General features: G+C 47.0%; 1 protein-coding gene across 2 annotated transcripts in view; it reads right to left on the bottom strand.

Annotated features, from left to right (window-relative positions):
* The window catches only part of ZC3H18 (zinc finger CCCH-type containing 18), a 36108-nt gene that overhangs the window by 3680 nt on the left and 6823 nt on the right, over window positions 1-25605 (bottom strand). For both annotated transcript variants that reach the window (XM_039330977.1, XM_039330978.1), the window contains exons 7-16: window positions 23568-23600; window positions 22480-22606; window positions 21413-21693; window positions 5862-6062; window positions 5326-5451; window positions 2810-2911; window positions 2004-2147; window positions 1413-1547; window positions 954-1114; window positions 146-336 (exon numbers count right to left, since the gene is read on the bottom strand). In XM_039330977.1, the coding sequence (XP_039186911.1) occupies window positions 146-336; window positions 954-1114; window positions 1413-1547; window positions 2004-2147; window positions 2810-2911; window positions 5326-5451; window positions 5862-6062; window positions 21413-21693; window positions 22480-22606; window positions 23568-23600 (1501 nt within the window). The remainder of the gene's footprint in view (window positions 1-145; window positions 337-953; window positions 1115-1412; window positions 1548-2003; window positions 2148-2809; window positions 2912-5325; window positions 5452-5861; window positions 6063-21412; window positions 21694-22479; window positions 22607-23567; window positions 23601-25605) is intronic.

Raw genomic sequence — 25605 nt, 5'->3', positions numbered from 1 at the left:
AGAGGTCGGGCCCTCAGACAGCCCAAAGGGGTTCCTGGACAGGCCTCTGCTCGGTCCCCGTTTCCTCTCCTGAGGATCTCCCAGGGGCGCCCCTCCCCCCCTCCCCCCTCAGCTGGGACCCTGGGCCCTTTCAGAGGGGCCTTACCTTGTTTAATAGGGTGAGCTTGATTTCCTTGTGGGCACTAAAGCCAGCAGGCTGGACCTGGGGGGGCGGGTGAGGGGCGGGAGGCTGCTGGGACTTGCCCCCTGAGGTGGGCTTGGCGGCTTTGGCCGGCTGCGCTGGGACGTCTCGCTTCCGCTTCTCCTCCTTCGGGCCGCTCTCTCTCTTGGCCTTCCCTGCGAAAGCGGAGGGCAGTTCAGGGCAAGGGTGGCAGCTCAGGGGCCTCCCCTGAATCACGCGAGGCCACCCCTCCCCCACCCAGAGGAAGCCTTCAGGCCTCCCCCAAAGGCAGGGGCTTGGGGGGGGGCAGCGTTCAGATGGTCACTTCGGGATGAGGGCACTTTTCTTGCCTATAGAAGCTCTCCTGCTATTTTTAATCTGGGAAGCGGCGGCAGGGGGAGCAGAATCCGCATTAGGTTTTATTGCCGCCCTTTCATTCTGTCTGAATTGGGGAACTGATCTGCACCTGGGAGAGCCCATCAGAGCTCCCCCCCCCAAAGGCCTTAGACAACCTTCTCCCCCTCCCCATCCTAAGGCCACCGATTGCCCAGGGCTGGGCCCATGGTCTCTGCAGGGGCGAGAGAGAGAGAGAGAGACGTGCTTTCAGAACGCCGGGGGTGTCTCCTGGGCTCTGTGCGGCATTTCCACCTGGGGCAAAGATTGTGATCCGCAAAGCCTCTTTAAGGAAGAAGCCTCCGAACGGGCCACCCGTGGAACCGAACCACCGGCTGCCAGCCGGCTTTGCAATAAAGGGGGAGTGGACCCTCTCAAGGAACCCAGGCAGACGCCGTACCTCTTTCTTTCTTCTGCTGGGCAGGGGCTGGGGAGCGGGAGCTAGCCGAAGAAACCGGGCTGGCCAGATCTGCATACATGTCTTCCGAGTCGGCACTCCGGACGGAGCTGCTGCTGGAGGAGGCACTGGAGGCGGAAGAGACGCTGCTCACGCTCAGAGACCTGACCGGCCGGGAAAGAGAGGAGGGCAGAGACTGTTAACCCCCCCTTCGGCCTTTCAGTGGCACGGAGAGCCTCTCACACAACACGCGCAAGTGAGCCAGCCCCCTTCTAACCCAACCCTGTTCCCTTGGGAGAGCCCAGGGGAGAAAAAAGGGTTGGAGGGAGACGTTACAAATTACCCCCCCCCAAAAAAAGGAGCCACGAAACCACCAAGGGGCTTCCGGCAAAAGAGCCTGGCGCTTGGCAAAAGCCACCGACTGGCGCTTCCTGACTCCGAGAGGAAGAACAAGGCTCTCACCTGGATTTTCTGGACCCGGATGGGGATGGGGAAAGCGAGGCCGAGGAGGACCGGGAGAGGGACCGAGACAAGGATCTCGAGTGGGAGCTGGAACCGCTGTAGCTGCTGCCGCTGCCGCTGCAACTGACGGCCCGCCTGCAGCCAAGAAGATCCCCATGTAAGCTCCCACTGGTGGACACAAGGGGACCCTCTTCCCGTCCCTTCACTTGGGCACAAGTGGACAGCTGACCACCCCAGGCAGTGCAGGCACTGACAAGCTTTTCCAATGCAAGCTTCCCAAAGGGTCTTCCATGAATCCCATCCCTTAAGAGGAAGGAGGCGTTTCAGCATCCCAGAGCAAATGGGAAAAGGGGGCAGTGGGGAAAACCAGTCTCCACTGGCCTTGTGTGACTAAGACGCGTTTGCCGAGGAGGTCTGGCTAACCCTCCAGGGCCAACGGTGCCAGGGACGAGTCAACGTGGCCTCCGAGACCCCTGCAGACCCTCGAGGTCCAGGTCTCGTCCTACGAAGCAGTCGCCTGAGCTGCTCTCCTTCCAGCCAGGCCACGAAGAACCTGCCGGCTGGAGCCCCCCTCTGGAAGGCGCCTCCTACCTCCTGGGAGGGGTCCTCGCTTGCCGCTCCTTCCGCCTGGCCTCCCTGTTGTCCCCTGGCTTGGCTGGCTCTGGGGCAGAGGGGGCAACCTTTGCCACGGGGGGAGGTGCTGGCGGGGTGAGGAGTTTCTTCACAAGCTTTTCACTGAAGAAGCGCAACAGATAAGAGAAATCAGGTGAGAAAAACCAAAGTTTAGTGACCAAGCTTAAAACAGATACGATGTCATCTCTGGTAACCCTTGTCAGACTTTTTCTGGTATAAGGACTGAGGTGACCTGCCTATAAATAAGACAAATGGACTGTAAAAGGCCCTCAAGTGTTATTTTATGAGCCGCAACAGGAAAAGCTGCTTCTTAAAACGGCCAAATAGAATTTAGGTGGCATCCCAAAAACTGGAAGAAAGAAAAAATGAGTGCAATGGATTGTTAAAAAACTGGTCAACCAGATTCAAATCCTGTTAGCCCAAAAACCCCATCTTGGACCAAGCACTCTTCATAAATCCGACAAGAAGGGTGATGGATCATACTAAGATTTAGGCTGATATTCTCAAATATAATTATGATGTGAACACACGTCTTGTCCCTGAAACTGGCACGGAAGGGCACATTGCTGGATCGTTTTGGGCGCCCTCTTTGGCCCAATTCTAAGCTCCAAAATCAGGTTTCTCAGATGTGGTGGCCAGAATTACACTCTGGCTTCCGAGTGATTGGTGTGGAAGGTGTGAAGGACTCTGCTGGCTTTATTTTCACCCTGACTGTGCTCGGAGAATGCGAAGCATCCCGGAGCCCGAGAAGGCACCCTCCTTACCCCTTTCCAGCCACAGCTGCCGGTTCCCCTTTAGCCTTGGGGGGAGGCTTGTGTGGAGATGGCGTGGGGGACGGAGACGGCGAAGAGGAGAAGGACTGCGACCTGCAAAGTCAGGCAAGAGAAGTGGTTAGAACAACGTCTCGATACACACGGTGGGAAGTGGGGGGGGGGTTTTAAGCTGAATTGCCCAACTGAATTAAATCAACAGCAGAAAAAAGTGATCAATAGGTTGGATACTTAAGGTGCTTTGCATTATATAAATATATAAACATTTTGCATAAGCAAACTAGAATGAATGTTTACAATGTCTGAATGTTAGGTAAGGTGAATTCATGGTTCACTGAGAATTCTCTGTCTTTGACCGTGGGGGGAGAGGAGGACGGCTTACATTATACTGCAGTACAAAGAGCAGAGCAGAAATAAAGCAAGTTAATAGCCGGCACAGGAGAATATTTGTAGCTCAGGGCTGGGAGGAGGCGTCCTTGGTGCTCTCTGTGCTTGGTGGTTTTTATGTTACTCAAGAAGAAATTACTCAAACTAGGCAGCAGCATCAGTACTAGCAAGGACTGGGGTTTGCTCCCAATCGAGAGTGAGCAAACGGAGAGCAAACCCCGATCCTTACCAACACCAATTACGTGGCCCAGGTCTGCATTAAAACCACCGAGCTCAGAAAGCACCAAGGACTCCTCAGGTTAACAGCCATTCTGAAAGGCAGGAAAATCAAGGGAGCCACAGACAGGCCATCTCAGAGAGTTGTGATCATCACAGCTTGTAGAATATTTGCATCTGGGGCTCCAGGGGAACAGATGGGCCACAGGCCAGTCTGCCCACACTCCGTGCTTCTCTTGCAGAGGACCTCCCTGAAAGCTGCTCTGGATGACCGGCTGGACGTGGCCAAAGCTTTACTGTTGGAAAGAGAAGCCAAGAATCCACGCAAACCCCTCACCTGGATTTCCCAGCTGCAAGCAAGAGCATGCTAACAAGGTGCCTGAAATTCCCTGGGGAACGCTGCTTTCCGGTTAAAATAATCAACCAATCGATTATCCAAATAGTTTGGGAGCTGCTTGTGGACGCACACCATGGTCCTCTGCGTAAGTGCGGTTGTGTGACATATCGCACTTAGGAACCACAGGAGGAAAGTCATGAGAACCCACTCTCCACTTTCATCGTGTCTTCTGTGCCAATGGGAACACAAATGGAGGAATTGGCCCTTGAAGGGCAGGCAGGAAGTTACCAAGTACGTGGGTGGCACATCCCAGAAGAGACGAAACTCAGGGACACACCTCGACAGCTTCCAGTAATCAGGGGCGGTGCTGCTACTTCATGTCTGCCCCACGAGCCCTCCTGCCTTAGTCCCACTGCAAATGCCACGCTGTGCCAATAAGGGGTAGGTACATACAGTGGGAAAAGGACAGGGAGCCTGCAAAGAGGATTAATTAAGCCGAAGGGATTTTCAGCCTGCATTCCAATACAAGGCACCATTTAGAATAGGAAAAGTGAAGGTGACACTGTTAGCTTAGGTACAGCTGTGATCTGCCCTGTTCAGGACCCATAATATGGGGTGGAGAGGTGGGGGGGGTCTCTTCTCTGCAGGGCCCTGGGTTTGTGCTTTCAGCTTCAAAACTGAAGCTGAACTTCAAACTTGCTCTGATGGTGCAAAGATAAGAGCCCCCCCTCCTCATTGTTTTAGACCAGTTCCCCCCATTCTTGACAGGGCCAAGGAAACCTAAGCTTGGGCCAAAGGGAGACTTTCAACCAGTCCCCCTTTGAGTTGCTAGAGAAAAATTCCATAGAAGAGGAGGAGGAGAGGACTTGAGGGGTGTGTGCATGTGTGGGGGAGGGGATAAGTGACAGCTGAAAGCATCACCGGATTTGGTGCCAGTCATGAGACTCCATAAACTATCTCTGCAATTCATTTTGCTGCAATTCAACAAGTCACTCTGCTGTTTTACGCGGGTCACAGGATTGTCATTGTTTGTTTACTCAACTGCCCTGGTTTGACACTTTGTTGTGATAAGAAATGGGTGTCGAGTTAAATCTGAGTATTTCATCACCTTTTATCAGCTACAATTGCAGCTGCAAACGCCAACACGCAAACCTGGCTGGCAGCCTGCCTGCTCGGAAATTTCCTCAATTTCTAAGCTATAAAGCCCTGGAATCGGATAGGCAAGAATCGGCCCCACAAAGGTGTTCTCGCCTGCAAGAAGCGGCCAGGAACGCCAGGCTTGGACGAGAGGTTTACGACGGGATTCACGTTTGGCCCCTTCAGATATCCCTGGTCACATCTAGACAATCCGAGGTTGATGGGTGGTTAAGAAATATGAAATAGAAATAAAAAACTACATTTTTTCCTTCACCATGTTCTACCTATGAGCCCTTTGTTCGGCATGCCATTCCAGGATTTCATGGCTCCAGTGAGGTGGTGGGGACCCTGAGCTTTGACATTCACCACTGCAAGGGCCTGGAGAGAGGAAGACCAGCCCAAGTGGCAGCTGGGGAGCGGGGAGAAGCCTTACCTGGACCGACTGCCTGAGAAGGAGCTGTGCCTGGAAGAGCGACTAGAATAGGAGCTATAGGAGGACGATCTGGAACGTGACCGCGAAGAACCTGATCCAGAATAGGAGGAGGAGCGGGAGGATGACCTGAAAGGGAAAGAGGGAGGGAATTCAGCAACCAGAAGATCTGCCACAGACATTCTGGCTTCCTGGTCTTGTTTCAAAAAGAGGCAAGGCCCATCTCACCTTCTCTTTCCTCCCGAGATTGTTTCCAGATCCTACCAGAGGTAGGAATCTGTGTCCTGTTTTACTGCAGTGCATCCTTAAAAAGTACCGGTCTCTTTCGAGGGACATTAACTTTCCTCCTTAGTGGAATGGGACAGCAACCCATTCCCACAACTCTCGGTTGTATCCTGGTTTACACAACAAACACGCTTTCCCACCGCTGGTTCCCAAGACCTTTTGGTGCAATCTTTAGCTTTTCTTCCAGAGCTTCTTCTATGAAGTCCCTTTGCACTGGGGATGCACCCAAGAAGAAACACCCGCCAGGTTTATACCTTGAAGAACCCGAGCCGGAAGCTGACGAAGCCGAGGTTTTCCGGCGCCTCCTCGCGTGACTGGGTGAAGTGGACATGCCGTGCTTTTTTTTGGGCGATTTGGATCGGCGCCAAGGGTCCTTCCATTCATCGGCTCTCTTGGAGTGGGAAGGAGTGGTTGTAGTTGCTTCCTTCTCCTTCTTCAATGGCTCAGGCTGACGGCTATAGAGGATGGATCAAAAAGATAATTAGAGGGGAGGCAGCTTGCGCTGACTGCCTCTTATTGAGGTGTATAATATTTTTAGAAAGGGTCAAGGTTTGTTGAGTGCTAATAATGGGATGGGCGATTGATTTTTTTTTCACAGTTTTCAAAAACTATTTTTAAGTGGTTTATCAGAAAGAAAGTATAATGCACAGTATATAAAAACAGTGTCAGAATCCAATTATACTTCATCTCCAGTTATCAAATATAGAAAACCCCAATTCTGCCTTCTCTGGATTCTGCCATAAGAGGGAGAGAAGGGGGAGAACAAAGGGGCTTTATGGCCCTCACTTCCTTCAGTATACTTCTAAGGAACTGAATGTGTGTATTGCAAAAGAACTAACCATAAGAATGGGGCCTTTTTCCTTTCATGTAGTTTCTTTGAAGTCTCCATCCAGCCGGGCAGTAATGAAAAGGAGGTGGAAGTGTGATGCCTGAGACTGTCGCTGAAAGAGGAGGGTGATTGGGTGGGACTACTGGGGAACCCCTTAAAACCTTGAATGGGAGAGCTTGGACCCCAAGTCCTGTCTAGCACGCCTGCAACCATTTTCTCTTAATAAAGGATTCCTGTTGGAAGAATTATTCCAAGAGTTCTGTCTTCTTAAGATGCAAAGTGGGGTGGATCCTTACATTAGACAGGACTTGCAAAATTAATCCACCTGGAAGGGAGACCCTTGCCGGGAGATTTTGCAAAAAATTACCATGTCAGACAATGGAGCAAGAGAGGGGGAAAACTCCCTGGAAAGAGAGCCGCTGACCCAGTTGGAACCTTGCTAGATGTTGGGATCCGAGAGGTCAGATTCCTTGGGAGAAGAAGTGGTGGAGACACGGGACCACAAGCCTCGCTGGTCAATGGGCGTTGGAAAGAAAAGTGAGTGGAGAAAGGAATCAAGAAAGGTGACCCTAAGGCGGGGGACCAAGCAACCAGAATAGAAGCAGGAGATGGAGAAATCCCTGCACGCAAGTGAAGAGGGAGAAAGCTGGGCACCGTACTCAGACTGGATCCTAGACAAATCTATTGACCTGATGAAGAGAACTCTCAGCTCCCTAGGAGAGGAGAATCCTGAGCCCTACGGCCGCCCCAGCTCCTGGAGCCGCAAAGGGAGAGACACCGAGGGGGACGTGGAACCTGCAACCCCGGGGACATCTGCTGATCCAGTAGTCCCCACCCCCTACCGGACCACAGATGGCAATCTGGACGGAAGACACTACCATCAACAACGGAGGCACCGATCCATTCCAAGACGTCTGCCATTGGAGGTGAAATTCAAAGGGGAGCCAACACGCTTGGGGTTTTTCCTAACCCAAGTCCTCAGCTACATGGAGGAATACGGGCAGGACATCCCCAGCGACAAAGCCCGCATCCGGATCGTGCAATCTGCCCTGGATGGACCGGCTGCAGATTGGGTGGTGAACTTGCATGACTCCAATGCCCCAGAACTCAGTAACTTCAACCGTTTCATGTCCTCTCTGAGAAGACGATTTGAAGACCCCCTGGCTGATCGCAAAGCCCGTGAAAGGATAAAGACGATGAAGCAAGGCAAACGCCCAGTGGCTGAATATACACAAGAATTCCGGGCCATTGCCAGCAAACTGAATTGGCCAGAAGACATCCTCCTTAGCCATTTCAAAGACGGACTAAATTATGATCTATATGACACTTGCCTGCCCCGAGGGGACCCACACCAACTTGAGGAATGGTACATCTTGGCAGAGGAAGCAGAGATCGACATATTGAAGAGACACCGCCGAGGAAAACAATGGAGCCGCCCCCCGCCTGAGCTGACACACGAACCGGTGAAATCATCGGCTACAGCCAAGAAGCAAATGGGGTGTTTCAAGTGCGGAAGAGAAGGGCATCGAGCTGTAGAATGCCGCTCCAAAGCCCCCCAGCACAACCCAGACAGATCCCCAACCAACAAATCCGGAAAGTCTTCAACTAAGCCAAAAGAAACTGCCATGAGAATGATGGAAATTGCGGAACCCCCCACTTCTACTCACCAAGGGGAAAAAACTCCAGCCTACACCACAGGGCCGGTGGATGCCTCAGATGACAGCTCGGAGGGCGAACCCCTGGTAAGTGGATGCATCACACCCATCTTCAAAACAGTGACTATATTAACCCCCCCCCATGCCCGAAGCTGTGAAGGTGAAAGCCTTAATAGACTCTGGCTGCACCCGCTGCCTCATTAGCCCAACACTAGTGGGGAATCCGGGCATCCCATCCAGGAGACTGGAACAACCAATCTCATTTGGCCAGTTAGATGGATCCATAGCAGGGGGGGTGCCAGCTATCCTAGCCACTCCACCAATATACCTCTCCCTGGGCAAACATGAAGAGGACATAATGTTTGTGGTGACCCCAGGCATGAAATGCCCAATGATTCTAGGGATGGAATGGTTGAAAAAATGGAACCCCTGGGTAAATTGGAGGACAACAGAAATCAAATTCCCGAAGGGGGACCCTATGGACTTAAAACCCCAAGGGAGGCTACCAGAATCAAGAATAGAAAAAGCATCCATAGGAGAGGAAAAAAGATTAACAGAAATACCAGAGGAATATAGAGACCTTGCTGAAGTTTTCAGTGAGGAGAGGGCGAATGAGCTCCCCCCCCCACCGACCCACAGACTGTACCATTGAATTCAAGCCTGGGGCAAAACTCCCGAAGCCAGATTATACTCCATGAGCCCAAAGGAGAAGGAGGAAATGGAAAGATTCATAAAAAAAACCTAGAGAGAGGTTTCATTGAGCCAGCCAAGCCTAAAGTGGCTGCCCCGGTCCTTTTTAGAGAGAAGAAGGATGGCTCTTTACGTTTATGCGTGGATTATAGGGCCCTGAATACAATCAGTGAAAGCAACCTATACCCTCTGCCCCTCATGAAAGACATGCTGTCACACCTATCGAAAGGGAAAATTTTTTTCTAAACTAGACTTAAGGGAAGCTTACTATCGCGTGAGAATTAAGGAAGGGGACGAATGGAAGACTGCATTTAACTGCCCCATGGGGTGCTATCAATTCAAAGTCTTGCCATTTGGATTACAAGGGGGCCCTGCAGTCTTTATGCAATTAATCAATGACGTTCTAAGGGAGCACCTGTTTAAGGGGGTCCTTGTTTACTTGGACGACATTCTTATCTTCACTGAAACAAAAGAGGAACATGTCAACCTTGTCAGAGTGATTTTAAAGAAGCTGCGAGCCGCCCACCTATATCCAAACTCTCAAAATGCGAATTCCACCAGGAAAGGATAGACTACCTAGGTTATCGCATATCCCCCCAGGGCATTGAAATGGACCCAGAGAAGGTCAAAGCAGTATTAGATTGGGCACCACCCTGCACAAGAAAGCAACTACAAAGTTTCCTGGGCTTTGCAAACTTTTACCGCCAATTCATCCCCTCATTTGCCCAGATAGCCTTGCCCCTCACTAACTTACTAAAAACGAAGGGAGCATCCTCAGTAAAACCTAGCCAGCCACTAACATGGACAATGGAGTGCCAAGCAGCGTTTGAGAGACTAAAGAGACTTTTTTCTGCCGAACCAGTACTAAGGCACCCAGACATGGACAAGCCCTTCGTAATACAGGCAGATGCAAGTGATGTGGCAGTGGGGGCTGTTCTATTACAAGAAAACAATGAAGGGGTATTGCAACCCTGTGCATATACATCCAAGAAACTCACGGAAACAGAACAGCGCTGGCCCGTATGGGAGAAGGAGGCTTATGGGATACGTTGGGCATTACTCACGTGGCGACAGTTCCTGGAAGGCAACAAAATCCCCTTCCAGGTGTGGACTGATCACAAAAATTTGGAAGCCCTGAAAACGTCCAGGAAACTCAATCCCAAACAAGCCCGCTGGTCCCAGCATTTTCACCAGTTCCAATTTAAGCTCAAACATTTACCAGGAAGAAAGAGCTTCCTGGCAGATGCACTATCTCTCATGCCCCAATATAACAGCGCACGAACCACAGACTCTAGGCCAATAATGGCAGAGTCACAACTGGCACCAGTAACCACAAGAACCCAAGCCAAATTAAAACCACAACTGGACAGCCAAACTGGAATTGAATTCAGAAAAAGTTTGGAAACAGATGAATAGTTCCAGAAAAACAAAAATGTGTGCACAATGAGAGACGGGTTGCCTTGGGTAGGAGAAAAGTTATATATACCAACAACTCAAAGAGTCACTTTCATGCACCTTTGCCATGACACAAAATCAGCAGGGCATTTTGGATTTGTAAAAACTTTACATTTAATTAAATGGCAATTTTGGTGGCCATCCATGAAAAAGGACATAGAAAGTTATATTGCCAGCTGCCCAACATGTGCATCTGCAAAGAGGTTGCAAGGGAAATCGCCAGGGCTATTACAACCAGTGGCAAATCCCTCAGCCCCCTGGAGGGAAATAGCCATGGATTTTATAGTGGAATTGCCAGAAAGCAATGGGAATACTGTTATCTGGACAGTCACGGACTTGTTTTCCAAACAGGTGCACTTTATCCCTTGCCAAAAGATTCCCACTGCAAAGGCCTTAGCAAAACTTTTCATCCAGCACATTTACAGATTGCACGGGGCACCCCAACGCATCATCTCTGATAGGGGAGTGCAATTTACGTCTGCATTTTGGAAGGAATTTTTATCCTCTTAGGGACCACTCAGGGACTGACATCTAGCCATCACCCTCAGACAGATGGACAAACGGAACGTTGTCATTCAGTACTTGAGCAATATTTGAGATGTTTTTTAAATTTCCAACAGAGTGATTGGACGGACTTACTCCCTTTTGCAGAAGTTGCCTACAATAATGCAGTCCACTCCAGCACAGGCTACACTCCTTTTCAAATAGCCAACGGTCAAAGTTTCAGCCCCATGCCAGAATTAACCCCAAACGAACCAATGATCCCATCACTGAAAGAATGGATGGAAAAACTACAAAACACCTGGCCAATAGTTAGAAAAGCACTAGATGAAGCTAGGCAGGCATACAAAGCACAAGCCGATAAAAAAGGATTGAGCCTACACCATTCATTATAGGTGAAATGGTGTACCTATCTACAAAATATCTAAAGTCTTTACAACCCTGTAAAAAACTTGGACCAAAATATATAGGGCCTTTTCCAATTAAAAGAATCATAAACCCAGTAACAGTAGAATTAGAATTACCAAAAAATCTCAGGCAAATACACCCAATTTTTCATTGTAGCTTGCTAAAAAGAGAGCATCAGTCACCTCTACCGCCAAAAATCCCCTCCCCCATCACCTCCAATCATGGTGGAGGGCAAACAACACTTCAAAATAAAGGAAATCCTTGATTCTAGGAGATATCATGGAGCAACTCAGTACCTAGTTGCCTGGAAACACCTCCCCCCCCTCACAAAACGAGTGGGTCCATAAACGTCATGTCAGAGCCCCGAAGCTATTGAAGAAGTTTCACACAGAGTATCCTAACAAGCCTGACTAACTTTTATACCTGTTTTGTTTTCTTCAGGTGGATCCCTCTTATTTTTAAGGGGGCCGGATGTCAGAATCCAATTATACTTCATCTCCAGTTATCAAATATAGAAAACCCCAATTCTGTCTTCTCTGGATTCTGCCATAAGAGGGAGAGGAGGGGGAGAACAAAGGGGCTTTATGACCCTCACTTCCTTCAGTATACTTCTAAGGAACTGAATGTGTGTATTGCAAAAGAACTAACCATAAGAATGGGGCCTTTTTCCTTTCATGTAGTTTCTTTGAAGTCTCCATCCAACCGAGCAGTAATGAAAAGGGGGGTGGAAGTGTAATGCCTGAGACTGTCGCTGAAAGAGGGGGTTGATTGGATGGGGCTACTGGGGAAACCCTTAAAACCTTGAATTGGAGAGCTTGGACCCCAAGTCCTGTCTAGCACGCCTGCAACCATTTTCTCTTAATAAAGGATTCCTGTTGGAAGAATTATTCCAAGAGTTCTGTCTTCTTAAGATGCAAAGTGGGGTGGGTCCTTACAAACAGCAGCCATGAAACTTAAACACAGCAAATATAAAAACAACTAAAAAGCAACAATTCCTTGAAAGCAGAACCTTTAATAACCGTTGATATAGAAGTCACTTTAAGTGGGCATGATAAAGAGTGAGGCGAGACCACAGGTATCTCCACACAAGCTAGAACCTTAAAGTTAGGTGCCATCAACCTGCAAATCCCTGGAAAGAGTTTTGCAGGTGCAGAAGGCAACACGGGAACTCCGCAGAGACAGACTCTGCTCCCCAGGGTCCTTTTTTCATTACTCTAACTAACCTGAAGGCAAACCACAGAGCACAATGCTTTATTATTTAATCGATTCTTTAAAAAATCCTTTCGATGGAAGAAAAAGACCTTGGCAATGGCATCATCAGGAAGACCAGAAATGAAAGAGAAGGGAGTTTTGCCAACAAGAAAAGACTTCTGTAAATGGAGAACTTAGGGAAAACCCAACAGATGTTTCGTTTCTGGCCAGGTTATTCCCTGACTTCGCCAACTGTAGACACAAACCCCCAAGGAGGAGAAAGAGCCACAGGTCAGGCAAAGAGACCAAGAGGTTTGATCCTAGCCTCCAGTCACAACCTCTGGTCATTTCTCAGTGTCCAGAATGAATAATCAATGGGAATGTTTGCAGAACAACCTCTACCGAAGTAAGGAATCTTATGGGAACAAATGTTGGTTTTGTAATTTTTCTACCCTGGCATTTCCTCTGATATCCAAGTCTAGATTTCAGACTGTGGTCTTAGAATTGGCAGTCATTCTTTGGGGTCTCCTTTAAAGTAATTTTTATAGAAATTTGGAAAACTGCAAGGATAGCAGGAAGGTTTAAGAAGCTCTTACAGGGGTTTCTTTGCTTCTCGGCTGTAATGCCCATCTTCGTGACCCCACAATTATCCTTTCCTAATAATGTCTCTTCTCCAATACCTAACCCTTGCTTAACGCAGAATCTGCTCTGGTTTGTTGCACCAACATTCCCCTGCAAGGATTCTTCACATTCTAACTCAGGATTCTTTACATTTCTTGCAGAAATGAACGCCTATCTACCCCTGGGCCAAGTGCCTCCTTCTTCAGCTTCACCTATAATCTCAAATAGCTAGCTGGCTGTTCAAGGTAAGAAAAATATGCCAATGGACACATTCCTCAACCTCCCGACCCAGTTGTGCTTTTTCAGCATGAAAAGGGAGTGCTTTCCAATAATCACCTGTCATGGAAATCTGCCATGTTTTTATTTGTTTTGCTACAACAGGCTCTTCGCTTCAGCAGGAAATCCAGAAGAGATATTTGGAGCTGTACCAGGGCAACAGATTAAGGGGGAGAAAATTCCACCCAAGTGTTCCAATGCAAATGATGCATTATTCAGACAGGAAAACGCTGTTCCACTCCGAGAAAGTTACTTCCCCCCCAGCCCATCCTTCCCCTTCCTCTTCGTATGACATAAGCAAGCCCTTTCACTCATGGCCTAATCTTATCAGGCAGGGAGGCTGAATGACGGCATTTCAGTTCAGGAATACTGAGACAACGTGCACCTTGCAAAGGCAGAGAGCCCTCTTAGAAAGGAAGTTAAAGAAAAAAATTAAGCAAGGTACACAGTGACATCACTGCAAATTTCCCAGGATTGATGACAGGAAATAAAGGTCTGGAAATGGTTGCTCAACAGATACCTAATTTAAAAGTCTGAATTAAATCTGCACATACACTTTAAAAAATGTGCCCTTTGAAAAACACATCACGGACAACCTTTAAAAGCGATGTTTAAAAATATAGAAAACTATAGTAGCCCAAGGAAGGGAAAATCCACAAATTAGCAATTATCTAACATTCTTACTTGGAGCAAATAAAATAAAGTTAAAAAAAAACCCACACAAAACAAATGAAGTTGGGAACTAGCTTTTAAGTTACAACAACTTTTCTCTACACCAGCAGATTGGATGACTACTGATATCAAAAAAGAAATAGGGCTGGCTACTCTTGATCTTATATATTTTGATGCAACTTGAGATATTTTGCACATGGCACAAATCAACTTATTTGTTTGTGGAGAGATTCTTGAATCACTCATATATGAAGGAATCACACACTGCAGAGCGAGCTTTTATTTATTGTTTTTCATTGTCTCTTGCCATATATTTAGCTTTGCCAATTAAATAATATGTAGGAAGGTAAGTGCATAGATACAGAGACAGATGATAGATATAGAGATCAGTAGATAGACAGAGACAGACAACCTAACATTTAACCAGCAGAAGGAAATTTAACTTATATTATAGTGGCTTAACATTGCTTTAATAAACACAGAGAACGATTACTGCTTTTAAGCATTATCTTTATGAAACATAACTGGCATCAACAGGGATTATTATTAATAAAGGCTGGAGCTCAAAAAGAATTTGGTGATGTTTCCAACAAATCAGAAATACGTACTGATTTTCCTTAGGAAAAACTACACCTTTCTATGCTATATTTCAAACAACTTGGGGGGTGGGGCTGCTTTTCTTTTAAAAACACTTTACATCCAAATAGGATCAATCCATTTTTAAAATACATCAATATGTATTTTCCTTATACTTTTACTATCCCTGAATCTTCATACATTGCTTTAGATATATCTACGGAACAACTGTTGATTTTAAGTTGTTTTATAGCTATAATAATTGGCTTTCAAGTACATCACTGAGCTTTGTCCCTTGAAGCCAGCTTGGGAAGGCTGCTTTTTTACACAGGCGTCAACAAAGCCCCTCTTCTGTGCTGTTAAGGGCACGAGAGCAAACACGGGTTAGCTAGTCTGTATCTTCAAACCAGCCACATCCAAGTGATCATGTTTCTGGGGCCTTCTTGGTGAGCTTGGCTACTTCAACTGAGGATGGGGCTTCAACGGACACTGGGGTTTTTGAGCTGAAGGGTGTGTTGCTCTGGCACCCCCAAGAAGCAAAATGGCCGTGGTGCCACAAAAAAAGGCAAAAAAAGAAAAGAAAAGGATTGTACGTCACTGTGCAGATGGTTATATTTCCATTGCTTGGCCAAAATGTATCACGAGAGCAAGGATGGCGCCAACTGGATTCCAGGCCCTTAAGAGAGACCCTATCCAAGTCCTTGTGCACGAGGAAGAAGACTCTTGTTCATTATAGTAAGATATTTCCTGTGGGGGAAGGATGATCCAGGAAAGAAAACTGGACCGGCATCGACCAGCAGATTACTAATCAAGAGGGGACTCATGACAACCCAGGAATCCAAGAATTGCAGGCACCCATTCTTGCTAAATCCTCTTGCAAGGTCGTGACTCTTTCTGTATGCAAAACACAACCGTGTCATTCCAGTTGCATGACCTGAACGGGACACTCCCTTCCGGCAGAGAGCCTACGACTTTCCCATTTGCTAAGCTCGACCTGGGACTGGACTAAGTCTTCAGGGAGCGCAGAAACACGAGGAAGACCCAGGTTTCTTCCCTTGGAGGAATGAGCCTTCATGATAAATTTAAAAGGTTATTTGGACAATGAGAGGGGGGGCATTGTAAACGCAAGATAAGAGGAACAGAGAGAGGGACTGGGCGGGCGGAGGAGAAGGAAGCTGGTTTTTTACCTCTAGGGAATCTACATGGAAGTTAGGTCTACATGGAATTTCTCACAGACAAGCCATACTATACGGTGTTATCGTAAATGGATATCTATGAACTCTCCAGTCACCCAGAACAGGACAAATAAACCAGCTTTTAGATGCCACCTGTGTCCTGACTAAGAGCCCGGCAGGACACAGAGGAAGAAATCAAAGCAACGGGAAAGCTTTAGAGCTCCTTTTTGCAGGGATACTATAAAATTCTCGTCTTTTTAGCCCACCGATGCCAGCCAACTAATGGTTTATTTCGTCAAACGTGTGCACAAGAAAAGAAGCAAAAGCATCTGCAGCCTTTCTTTGCTACCTTGACGCAGGCGATAAGGCCACTGGCAAACTAAACTTGCACCAGGGAGTGTTAAAAGCTCAGCGACAGTGGGGAAAATAGTTCGGTATCTCTGAATGTTTGGTACTGACATCAAGTGGCAGAGCTGGGACTTGATTGGAATACAGGGAGTCCTTAACTTACAGCCGTTTGCTTAGTGACCAAAGTTACAACGGCACTGGAAAAAATGACTTATGGCCATTTTTCACACTTACGACCATTGCAGCCTCCCCAGGGTCACCTGATCAATATTCAGACTCTTGGCAACTGATTCATATTTATGACAGTCGCAGTGTCCCGGGGTCATGTGATCCCCTTTTGCGACCTTCTGATAAGCAATGGGGAAGCCAGATTCACTTAACAACCGTGTTACTAACTTAACAACTGCAGGGATTCACTTAACAACTTTGGCAAGCTCATTAAACGAGGCAAAATTCATTTAACAACTGTCTCGCTTAGCAACAGGAATTTGGGGCTCAATTATAGTTGTACGTTGAGGACTGCCCGTGTTCGGATTTGGTTGAAGAAGGCGGTTAACGTTGCTTCTGGAAAGTCTGAAACTGACAAAGGGGGGGGGCTCTGTACAAAGCCAAATCATGTGAGTCAGCTGCCCTTTTGGATAGACTCATTCGCAGAGGATGAGTGAAATGAAACATAACAGGTATAATTAGGAGAAAATTGGCCACTGGGCAGGGTTTTTCTTTCTCAAAGGACTTTGTATGTACTTTGGCAAAATCCTCATCTTCAAAAAAATCTGACCAGGAAAGAACAACCTTTGATTAAACAGATGAAATTCATGATTTTTTTTAAAAAAAGAAACTCATTTTAACCTAAATTGCTTCCTTTGGCAGCAAATCAATTTGGGGCCTGGCCACCTCTGCTCTTCTCGCCCTTTCCGTTTCACCCCCTTCCCCTTTGGTGGCCACAGAGAAAGGAAGAATTCTTCTAAGTCCATTTAGATGAAATCACGGTGAGCTCAAACACACCCTGGGACACCTGCTTCACCCGCAAAAACTGCCAAGCCTCAACATCTGAATTTCCTGGCCCGGATTCTTCCCTCAGCGTCGATTTTCGCAACCAGATACAAATGACAGAGCAGCGAGGAAAACCCTCTTACGTGTCACCACTTTCTGCCAAGTCACCCGGGGTGGTTTACAGGAGATTGTGGGGCCTGAGCTTCATCCAGCTACCCTCCAGGGGCGTGAGAGCCAAGGCCACCAGTTCTTAGGTGAAACCTGAAAAGGGATTTGAAGCAAGGCCTCCGCACAATGGAGAAGCTGTGCCAGCCCAGCGCCCGCCCCCGGAGTCAGAGGAGGCTCAGAGGATGGAGCAATGGGAGAGTCCAATCTCCACTCAAGACAGGAAGTTCCTTTGGGGTGGGGCTGAACCACCTGTGAACTCTCAGCCCCATTTACGCCCTTGGTGGGATGAAGAGGGAATGCGTTCCCTCCACTTCCTTGGGCGGAGGTGGGGAACAACCATGTCCCTTTATGACTTGTGGACACGGCCGGCTCAGGAATTCTGGGAGTTGGTCCACAAGTCATAAAAGGGCCATGGTTCCCCACCCCTTCCCTGGAGGAATTGAGGATGCCCCTGCAAGTAATCAAAGAAACTCTCAATAAACAGGGCCCATAGAGAGCCTGTCCGGTGTGAGGAGCTCCTGAAGGAAGCAAAGCTGCGTGGGACACGACCCTCCAAATTTGCCACTTCCAAAACCCAAAACCATCTGCAGGTAGACTTACAACCATTCATTTAGTGACTGAAGTTACACGGGCACTAAAAAAGCTACCCACGGCCATTTTTCACACTTACGGCCCTTGCAGCATCCCTGGGATCCCCTGGTCAAAATCCATAGGCTTGGCAACTGGCTCGTATTTATGAAGGTTGCAGGGCAGGTAATCCCCTTTTGTGACCTTCTGATAAGTAAAGTCAAGGAGATTCACTTTACAACCGTGTTCCTAACTTAACAACTGCAGGATTTTGCTTCACAGCGGTGGCGAGAAAGGTTGTAAAATAGGGCAAAACTGTCTCGCTTAGCCACAGAAATTTTGAGCTCAGCTACGCTCATAAGTCAAGGACTATCTGTACCCTGACAAGGAACAGCCTCACGAGAGTTGCAACTGCAGACTTTTCCAGTGTTATCACCCAGAGCTCTTTCTAGTGGAAACTAAGGCCGGGCCTTCCTATCTGCAGAGCAAGTTATTACTCCAGGTCCTCCCTCAAGGTACCGGGGAAGCCCCTCCCAACCCCCCCAAGACAGGACTTCCTCTGTTTTGCTCTTTCCAGTTACAGCAGCAGCAACAAACCTAAGGTGTTTAACAACACCTTGCTTTGAAAGCTTCCCCCCCTTTTAAAAGTCCTTGCTAAAGTGTCCTCTTCTTGTTAGACTCCTGGCCGATGACAGAAATGGAGGAGGCAGGATTACATAACAGGCATTCTGGAATCTCCATCAAGTCACGTGACCCTCTGGGTAGCATCAATCCAAAACTACGCAAGAGGACAAAGTTGCCAAGAGCTGAGCCAAGGTTTAATCATTAGGGAAAGCACAGAAGACTATAAATAAACTCAATTAACGTGAAGTCACTTCTATTCCAAGGAAGAAGCCAGCTAGTTAAATAGAAAGAATACACATTAAACAATTCTCTAGATTGTTTTCTTCTTAGAACACTAAATTAAGAACTATAATTAGACACCAGTTTATGGAAAACACAGAAGCACATAACCTTGACTATAGGTAATAAAGCAACATATATTGAGTAAAAGGATTGTAGCTAATTAAAAACAAAAAAAAAAAAACATTAAAAGCATAAAAAAACAAGCATTCCTGAAGAAGAAAAAGAAAATCGACTTCCCAGTTCTTCAAACATCAACCTGTTAGGCAGATTTGCAGATAAAACGGATGGAGGTCTGCTTTCATGGCACAAGTAAGAAGCCACCTTCCTTGTTACTTTTCTCTTGTTTGGGGGGGAGAAAAATCACAGATGTGGGAGGTTTATTGAAGGACTCATCATACGAACCTTTATTCAAAAATAAGTCAAACTCTATTCAATAGGACCTACTACCAAGAAAATTGATAGAGGATTTAAGCGCAGTTCTCCAGAATTAAAGGCATGTAGCATTTGACCCAATTTGTGGAAGATGAAGGTCGTATTTATTTTTAACTTAACTATATTAATTTTATTAATTAAATGTATACGGCCTCTGGGCAATGTACAGCAATCCAACAAAACTGTATATACAGAAAAAAATCATTACCATTGTGTAATAATTATTTTAAAAGCATTACAAAGACGCAGCAATCTCAAGAACCCCAAAAACCAATCTTTTTCATCCAATCCTTTCCAAAGTCATCTCCCACACCAGGAAACAAAACCAAGTTACGGAGGCCCATCTGGGTCTTTGTGGAAAACTAACAGTGGGGTAAATCTCAGAGGGAGCCGTGTGCAGTTCCCTCTCTAAGGGGGAAAGGCCAGCAGTGTGGGAAAACTGACTTTTAGCAATCTGTGTACATTTCACTCTTACATCAACATGTATTCACACACATTCATACTTCAGAGTGAAGCAGCAGTTGGGACACAAGGCACTTTCTTGGCACCCTTAGACCAATCCCCAGCCAAGGCAACGAGGCTGCTGGCACAACTCAAAGCCAAGCATGCCAGAAATGCCAGGGGAGGGTCTGGCAGTCCTCGGGCCTAGCTTGCTCCTCTGCCAAGTGCAAAGAACACAAAGCTGGAGAGGCACCTGGCATTGAGGAAAACACGCTGCACAGAAGAGAAATAAAAGCCTGCATCTAGGACGACTCTGCGGCCTGCTTCGTCCTCATCTGTTGATGTTGCCTTTCTCAAAAACAAACAATAACCTTCTAACCCAGACATGTCAAACACAAGGCCCGCAGGCCGGATGTGGCTCATGAAGTGGTTTCATGTGGCCCGCAAAACCATCCTGGAAACAGTGAGGGAACGGCCTCTGGTGCCTAGTTCAGCTCTTGGTGTTGTGAGGAGAGCGCCCCACTGCCTGCCGAAACTGGGCAGGCTGGGGGCTGAACGGCATTGCGCAGGTAACATCGATTCTCACATTGCTCACGGTGTCCCCCCCCAGAGCCCACCAAGCCAAATATGTGAAGTAGGTGAGGGCCATGTGCTGGCCACTTCCAGGCGATGGTGCATTTCTTCATTCCTCATGGAAAGGTGACACCTCCCCAGCTGTGTTTCTTGCCTGTTTTTCTCCCTCCCTCATCTCAAATATTTTCCCACCACTCTGTACTTAGGAAGGAAGGAAGGAAGGAAGGAAGGAAGGAAGGAAGGAAGGAAGGAAGGAGAGGGAGGGTCCTGCCCTGCTGCTCTTTCGCCATCCCCTTGCCCCCTCCTCCTGGTCTATCCTGGGGTCTCCCATCCTATTGCTTGGGAAGCTTTGGATACAAAGCCGGGTCTCCTCCCATGGAGAGGGAATGGGTCTCCCTCTGACTTTGCCCTCATACCCATCATGAGCAACCTGGCTAAGGAGAACAAGCACAGCAGCCTTGAGGAGGAGGTAAGTGGAGCTGGGTGTCCCCTTGGGGAAGTGGGGCTGGGCTTGGTGCCGCAGGTGCTCGAGGGCCAGCCTGGGTGTTTGTCCTCTGCTGCCCAGGGCTCCGGACAACCTGCCCCACCACCTAGCCCCCCCCCCCCGCATGGCCTGAGAGGAAGAGTGAGGCTCCTCCAGTGGACCATGCTTTGGCACTTGCCCTGGTCCCACTTCCTTCTGTCAGAGACTCTCAGATCTGTCCCACTCCTGCTCAGGCCCCCACAGGCACCCTTGATGCGAATGATGTAGAGGTGGCCACACCCACCCAGTAGGCACACCCACTCCATCCACGCCCACCCAGTAGGCCACACACCCCTCCCCCCAGGGCAACCACAATGCTGATGTGGCCCTCAATGAAATTGAAAACCCCACCGGTACCAAGAAGAGCCCACATTCTGCCCAAATTATTCAAACTGCTTGAAAAGAAGGGAAGGAGGAGTTTTTTGGGAAGAAGGACAAGGACACAGGTGAACCCCCAGAATCCTCCTGTCATTTGCGGCAGCATCAGACTCTTTCTAAATTCTCCAAGCAGGGCTTGTACTTCTCCAACCTTTGGGGATAACCCCAATCCTAACCCTGCCAAGCACATGCCCAACCATTCACAGAGCTGATCTAAGGAGACGTTCTTCTGAACTGTGAGCCACCTGGAACCGAGGAACATGCCACTAGACCAGAGATCTCCAAACTCAGCAACATGAAGACTGGTGGATTTCAATTCCCAGAATTCCTCAGTCAGCCAGCCAGAATTCTGGGAATTGAAGTCCACCAGTCTTCAAGTTGCCGAGTTTGGAGACCCCTGCGCTAGCCCATCAAACGCAATCCATACCTGACTGGCTGTGGCGATCGCGGCTTTGGCTTCTCTTTCTCCTTCTCCCGCTCTTTCTCCCGCTCCCGATCTCGTTCCCGGTGTGGACGGTCCTTGTCATCTCGCTTGATGCGCTCCCGCTCCCGCTCCCACTCTTCTTTCCGCCTCTGGCGCTCCTTGTCACGCTCCCGTTCCCTTTCACGCTCCCGCTCTCTCTGCCGCCGTTCTCGTTCACGCTCCCGCTCCCTCTCTCGCTCCCGTTCCCTCTGCCGGTTCTCCCGATCCCTCTCTCGCTCCCTCTCCTGGGGAAGGAAAGAAAGAAAAAGCCAGGTCATAAACCTTTGACCCAGAGCAAGTCTTGAATCATGTCACACCAAGGGAAGTCTTCAGTTGGCTCAGCAACACTTAACAACCTCATTCTCCAGATATTTATTCCCAGAGGCCCACCATTAAATTAATTAAAATTACAGGTTGCTCCTCTCCCTGCTTTGTTCCAATCTGTATGGGTATAAAAGCCACACTTTTTGTTTCTCAAAATTCCTGGAGCAATTTGAGACATAGAAGCAAAAAATAATAATTAATCTATAGAGAGACTACAGGTAGTCCTAGACTTACAACAGTTCACTTAGTGACTGTTCAAAGTTACAAGGGCACTGGGAAAAAGTGATTTATGACTGTTTTTCACACTTACGATCGTTGCATCACCCCAGGGTCACGTGATCAAAATTCAGACACTTGGCAACTGCCTCATATTTATAAGAGTTGCTGTGTCCCCAGGTCACACGATCCCCTTTTGTGACCTTCTGACAAGCAAAGTCAACGGGGAGGCCGGATTAATAACCGTGTTACTAACTTAACAACTGCAGTGGTTCACTTAACAAATAGGGCAAGGAAAGTCATGAAATGGGACAAAACTCATTTAATAGCTGTCTCATTTAGCAACGGGAGCTTGGGGCTCAATTGTATTGTAGTCGTACGTCGAGGACTGCCTGTATCGTAAGGCCAAATGAGCTGTTAAGCTTCAGACGCTTCAGTAGAAGCTCCTAGCCCAAGTGAAATAGAGAGCTCAGCCCAGGGCAGGCATTTACCTTACTCAGTCTGTAATTGCGGTAGGGGTCTGGATCAGTGTACTGTACCCTGAAGTTCTCATACTGTCCTCCCCGCCAGGAGCGTTCTATTTCATAATCATAGTAGGGATCAGAGTAGGGATCGAGTCTGCAGAGCAATGAAAAGAACGGAAGTGGTGAAATAGCATTCAGTCCCATATTGTTCTCATCAATTCTCATCAAGCAATATTTGCTCAGGGGTCATATTTAGCCATCAACACCTGAAAGCAAAAAATACATTTCACGGGGGATGCCCTTTTGCAATCAGACAAGCACAAAGAGCCATACTCCCCCCCCCCCAAATTCCAGATTCAGGCAAATCACATCAACTTTTCAACAGCAGCCTCTTGAGTCCAATCTTTGAAAAACAGTGGGGGCCAGAAGTAGAAGATGCTCTAAGGCAAGTGAGGCCCTGGTTAACAGAGGGCTTTAATGGGTCAGCAGACCATGCTGGACTTAAGCTAAGAAGGGTGCGGTTAGATTCTTCTATTATTTTACCCATCCTATTAGTTCTGCTTCTCCTCCTCTTGGAGAAACGAAGCAGAATTAAGAGGAGGGTGCTCAGCATGTGATTAATTACTTGATTAGTATACCAACACTTAGCCTTAGCAAATACTTGAAAACAAGCCTTTCTGGATTAATCCTGAAATCAGCATAGCGACACAGAACAGTAATAACTTTCAACAAAAAAGTTCTCATCCTCATCATGACTTCACGACATGATGATAATAACAAATGGCCCCTGACAAGTGGAAGGATTTTGGAATAGGCTTTGGAAAGGATAGGGTTGCTGTTCTTCTCCCCACCGTTCCTTCTGGGATGTCTTCAGAAAATGTCATCAATTTTCTTCTGGATGTTCTTAATTATTTAGAAGTCTTGTTATTGCTGTAAACGTTGCCAAGATGTTGCCAACCCATGGCAACCTCCAAACAGACGGGCATGCCAGCACAGAAGGGCCAGATGAAAACAAAGAAATCTGCAACCACAGATGCAGAGCTAAGAATTCTGAAGAATCAAAATGAAAGTAAGGTGGCCCAGTTATGAATGCACGACAACCAGGGATTGCTTACCCATAATTGGCATTCTCTTTGACGTCAGTGTCACTGGTAGTTTTCAGGAAACCGGTGGGAAAAAAAACAGATTCATGAATCAATTAGCCATAATCACATGTCACAAGTTAGTCTCAGAGCAAACAAAAAATTGTTTCAAAAATAAATTCTTAGGGAAATGAAATGATGCAAACTGGGAAAATTTTCCAATTAACTAAACCACCTGAGATTGTACTTAGCATTTTTGGCACTGTGAGAAGCTTTATATCCAAATATATTTCATTATTTATACTGTTTCCATCTTCCCCTTAAAATATTAACAGAATCCACAATGGTCTGAAAATCAGTGCCTCTGCTAGATAATGAACAGTCAAGCTGAAACTAAGTTAATAATAATAATAATAATAATAATAATAATAATAATAATAATAATAATAATAATAATATCATCCCACCTCCTTTACATGGATGATCTGAAGCTGTATGGAAAAACATCATCTGAAATAGAATCACTGCTCAACACTGTCTGTATATATAGCCAAGATATTGTTATGGAGTTTGGCTTGGACAAATGTGCCACACTTACTATCAAACAAGGAAAAATAGTGAAAACTGAAGCAATCAAGATGCCCCACGAAAATAACATTAAGAGTCTGGATGAGGAAGAGTACTACAAATACTTGGGTATCCTTCAAGCTGACAACATCAAGCACACTGAAGTCAAGAAAAAGATTAGAGGTGAATACATCAAGAGAGTGAAGAAGATCTTAAAGTCCAAACTCAATGGAGGAAATACCATAAAGGCAATCAACACCTGGGCAATTCCAGTCATTAGGTACACAGCTGGAATAGTGGACTGGACTCAAGCAGAACTAAAAGCAATGGATAGGCAGACCAGAAAAATAATGACAATGAATCATGCCCTTCATCCACGCAGTGACATTGATAGACTTTATCTACCAAGGCAAATAGGTGGGCGTGGAATGCTACAAGTACATCAGATGGTTGAAGAAGAAAAAATGGCTTTGGAAGAATATCTGAAGAACAATGATGAAGATGCACTGAAATTAGTATATCAGGAAGGCTTACTAACTACTGGAGAGACCAAACTGGCCTACAAGAAAGACCAAATGAAGAACAGAATAGAGGCATGGGAAGACAAAGCACTACATGGCCAATACATGAAAAAAATAGCTGGGAAAGCAGATAATAATAAGACCTGGCAATGGCTAAGAGCAGAAAAATTGAAGAAAGAGACCGAGGGACTAATTCTGGCTGCACAAGACCAAGCCTTAAGGACAAATGCATAGAAAGTCAAAATTGAGAAGACAGTAACAGACAGTAAGTGCCGCCTATGCAAAGAAGCTGAAGAAACAGTGGACCACCTGGTAAGCTGTTGCAAGACGATCGCACAAACTGACTATAAGCAGCGGCATGACAAAGTAGCAACAATGGTGCATTAGAAGATCTGCAAAAAGTATCATTTGCCTGTAAGCAAAAACTGGTGGGATCATAAAATAGAGAAAGTCATAGAAAATGATAAAATTAAACTGCTCTGGAACTTCAGAATTCAAACAGACAAGCACCTGCAACGTAACACCCCAGACTTAACAATTGTCGATAAGAAAGACAAAAAAGTCTAGATAGTGGACGTGGCAGTGCCTGGAGACAGCAGAATAGACAAGAAAGAACTGGAGAAGATAACAAAATACAAAGACCTACAAATAGAAAGTGGCAAAAGCAAACAAGGGTAGTACCAATAGTAATAGGCTCCTTGGGTGCAATCCCAAAACAACTGGAGCACCACTTGAACACCATTGGCATTGACAAATTCGCTATTAGTCAATTGCAAAAGGCGGCCTTACTAGGAACTACTTCCATCCTGCGACGATATCTGTAATACCATCAAACATCCACATCTGCCTATCCCAGGTCCTGGGTGGGGACTCAATAGGTAGACAAAATGCCAAATCCAGTCTGAACATCTGGCTGACTGTGCGATGATCCAAAATAATAATAATAATAATATTAGTCAACTGCAAAAGGCGGCCTTATTAGG

Source organism: Crotalus tigris, unplaced genomic scaffold, assembly GCF_016545835.1.
Source record: "Crotalus tigris isolate CLP2741 ecotype Arizona unplaced genomic scaffold, ASM1654583v1 scf7180000024433.1590703, whole genome shotgun sequence".
Taxonomy (NCBI): Eukaryota; Metazoa; Chordata; class Lepidosauria; order Squamata; family Viperidae; genus Crotalus; species Crotalus tigris.
The sequence above is the reverse complement of the archived record's forward strand: the minus strand, read 5'-3'. Positions and strand labels throughout refer to the sequence as shown.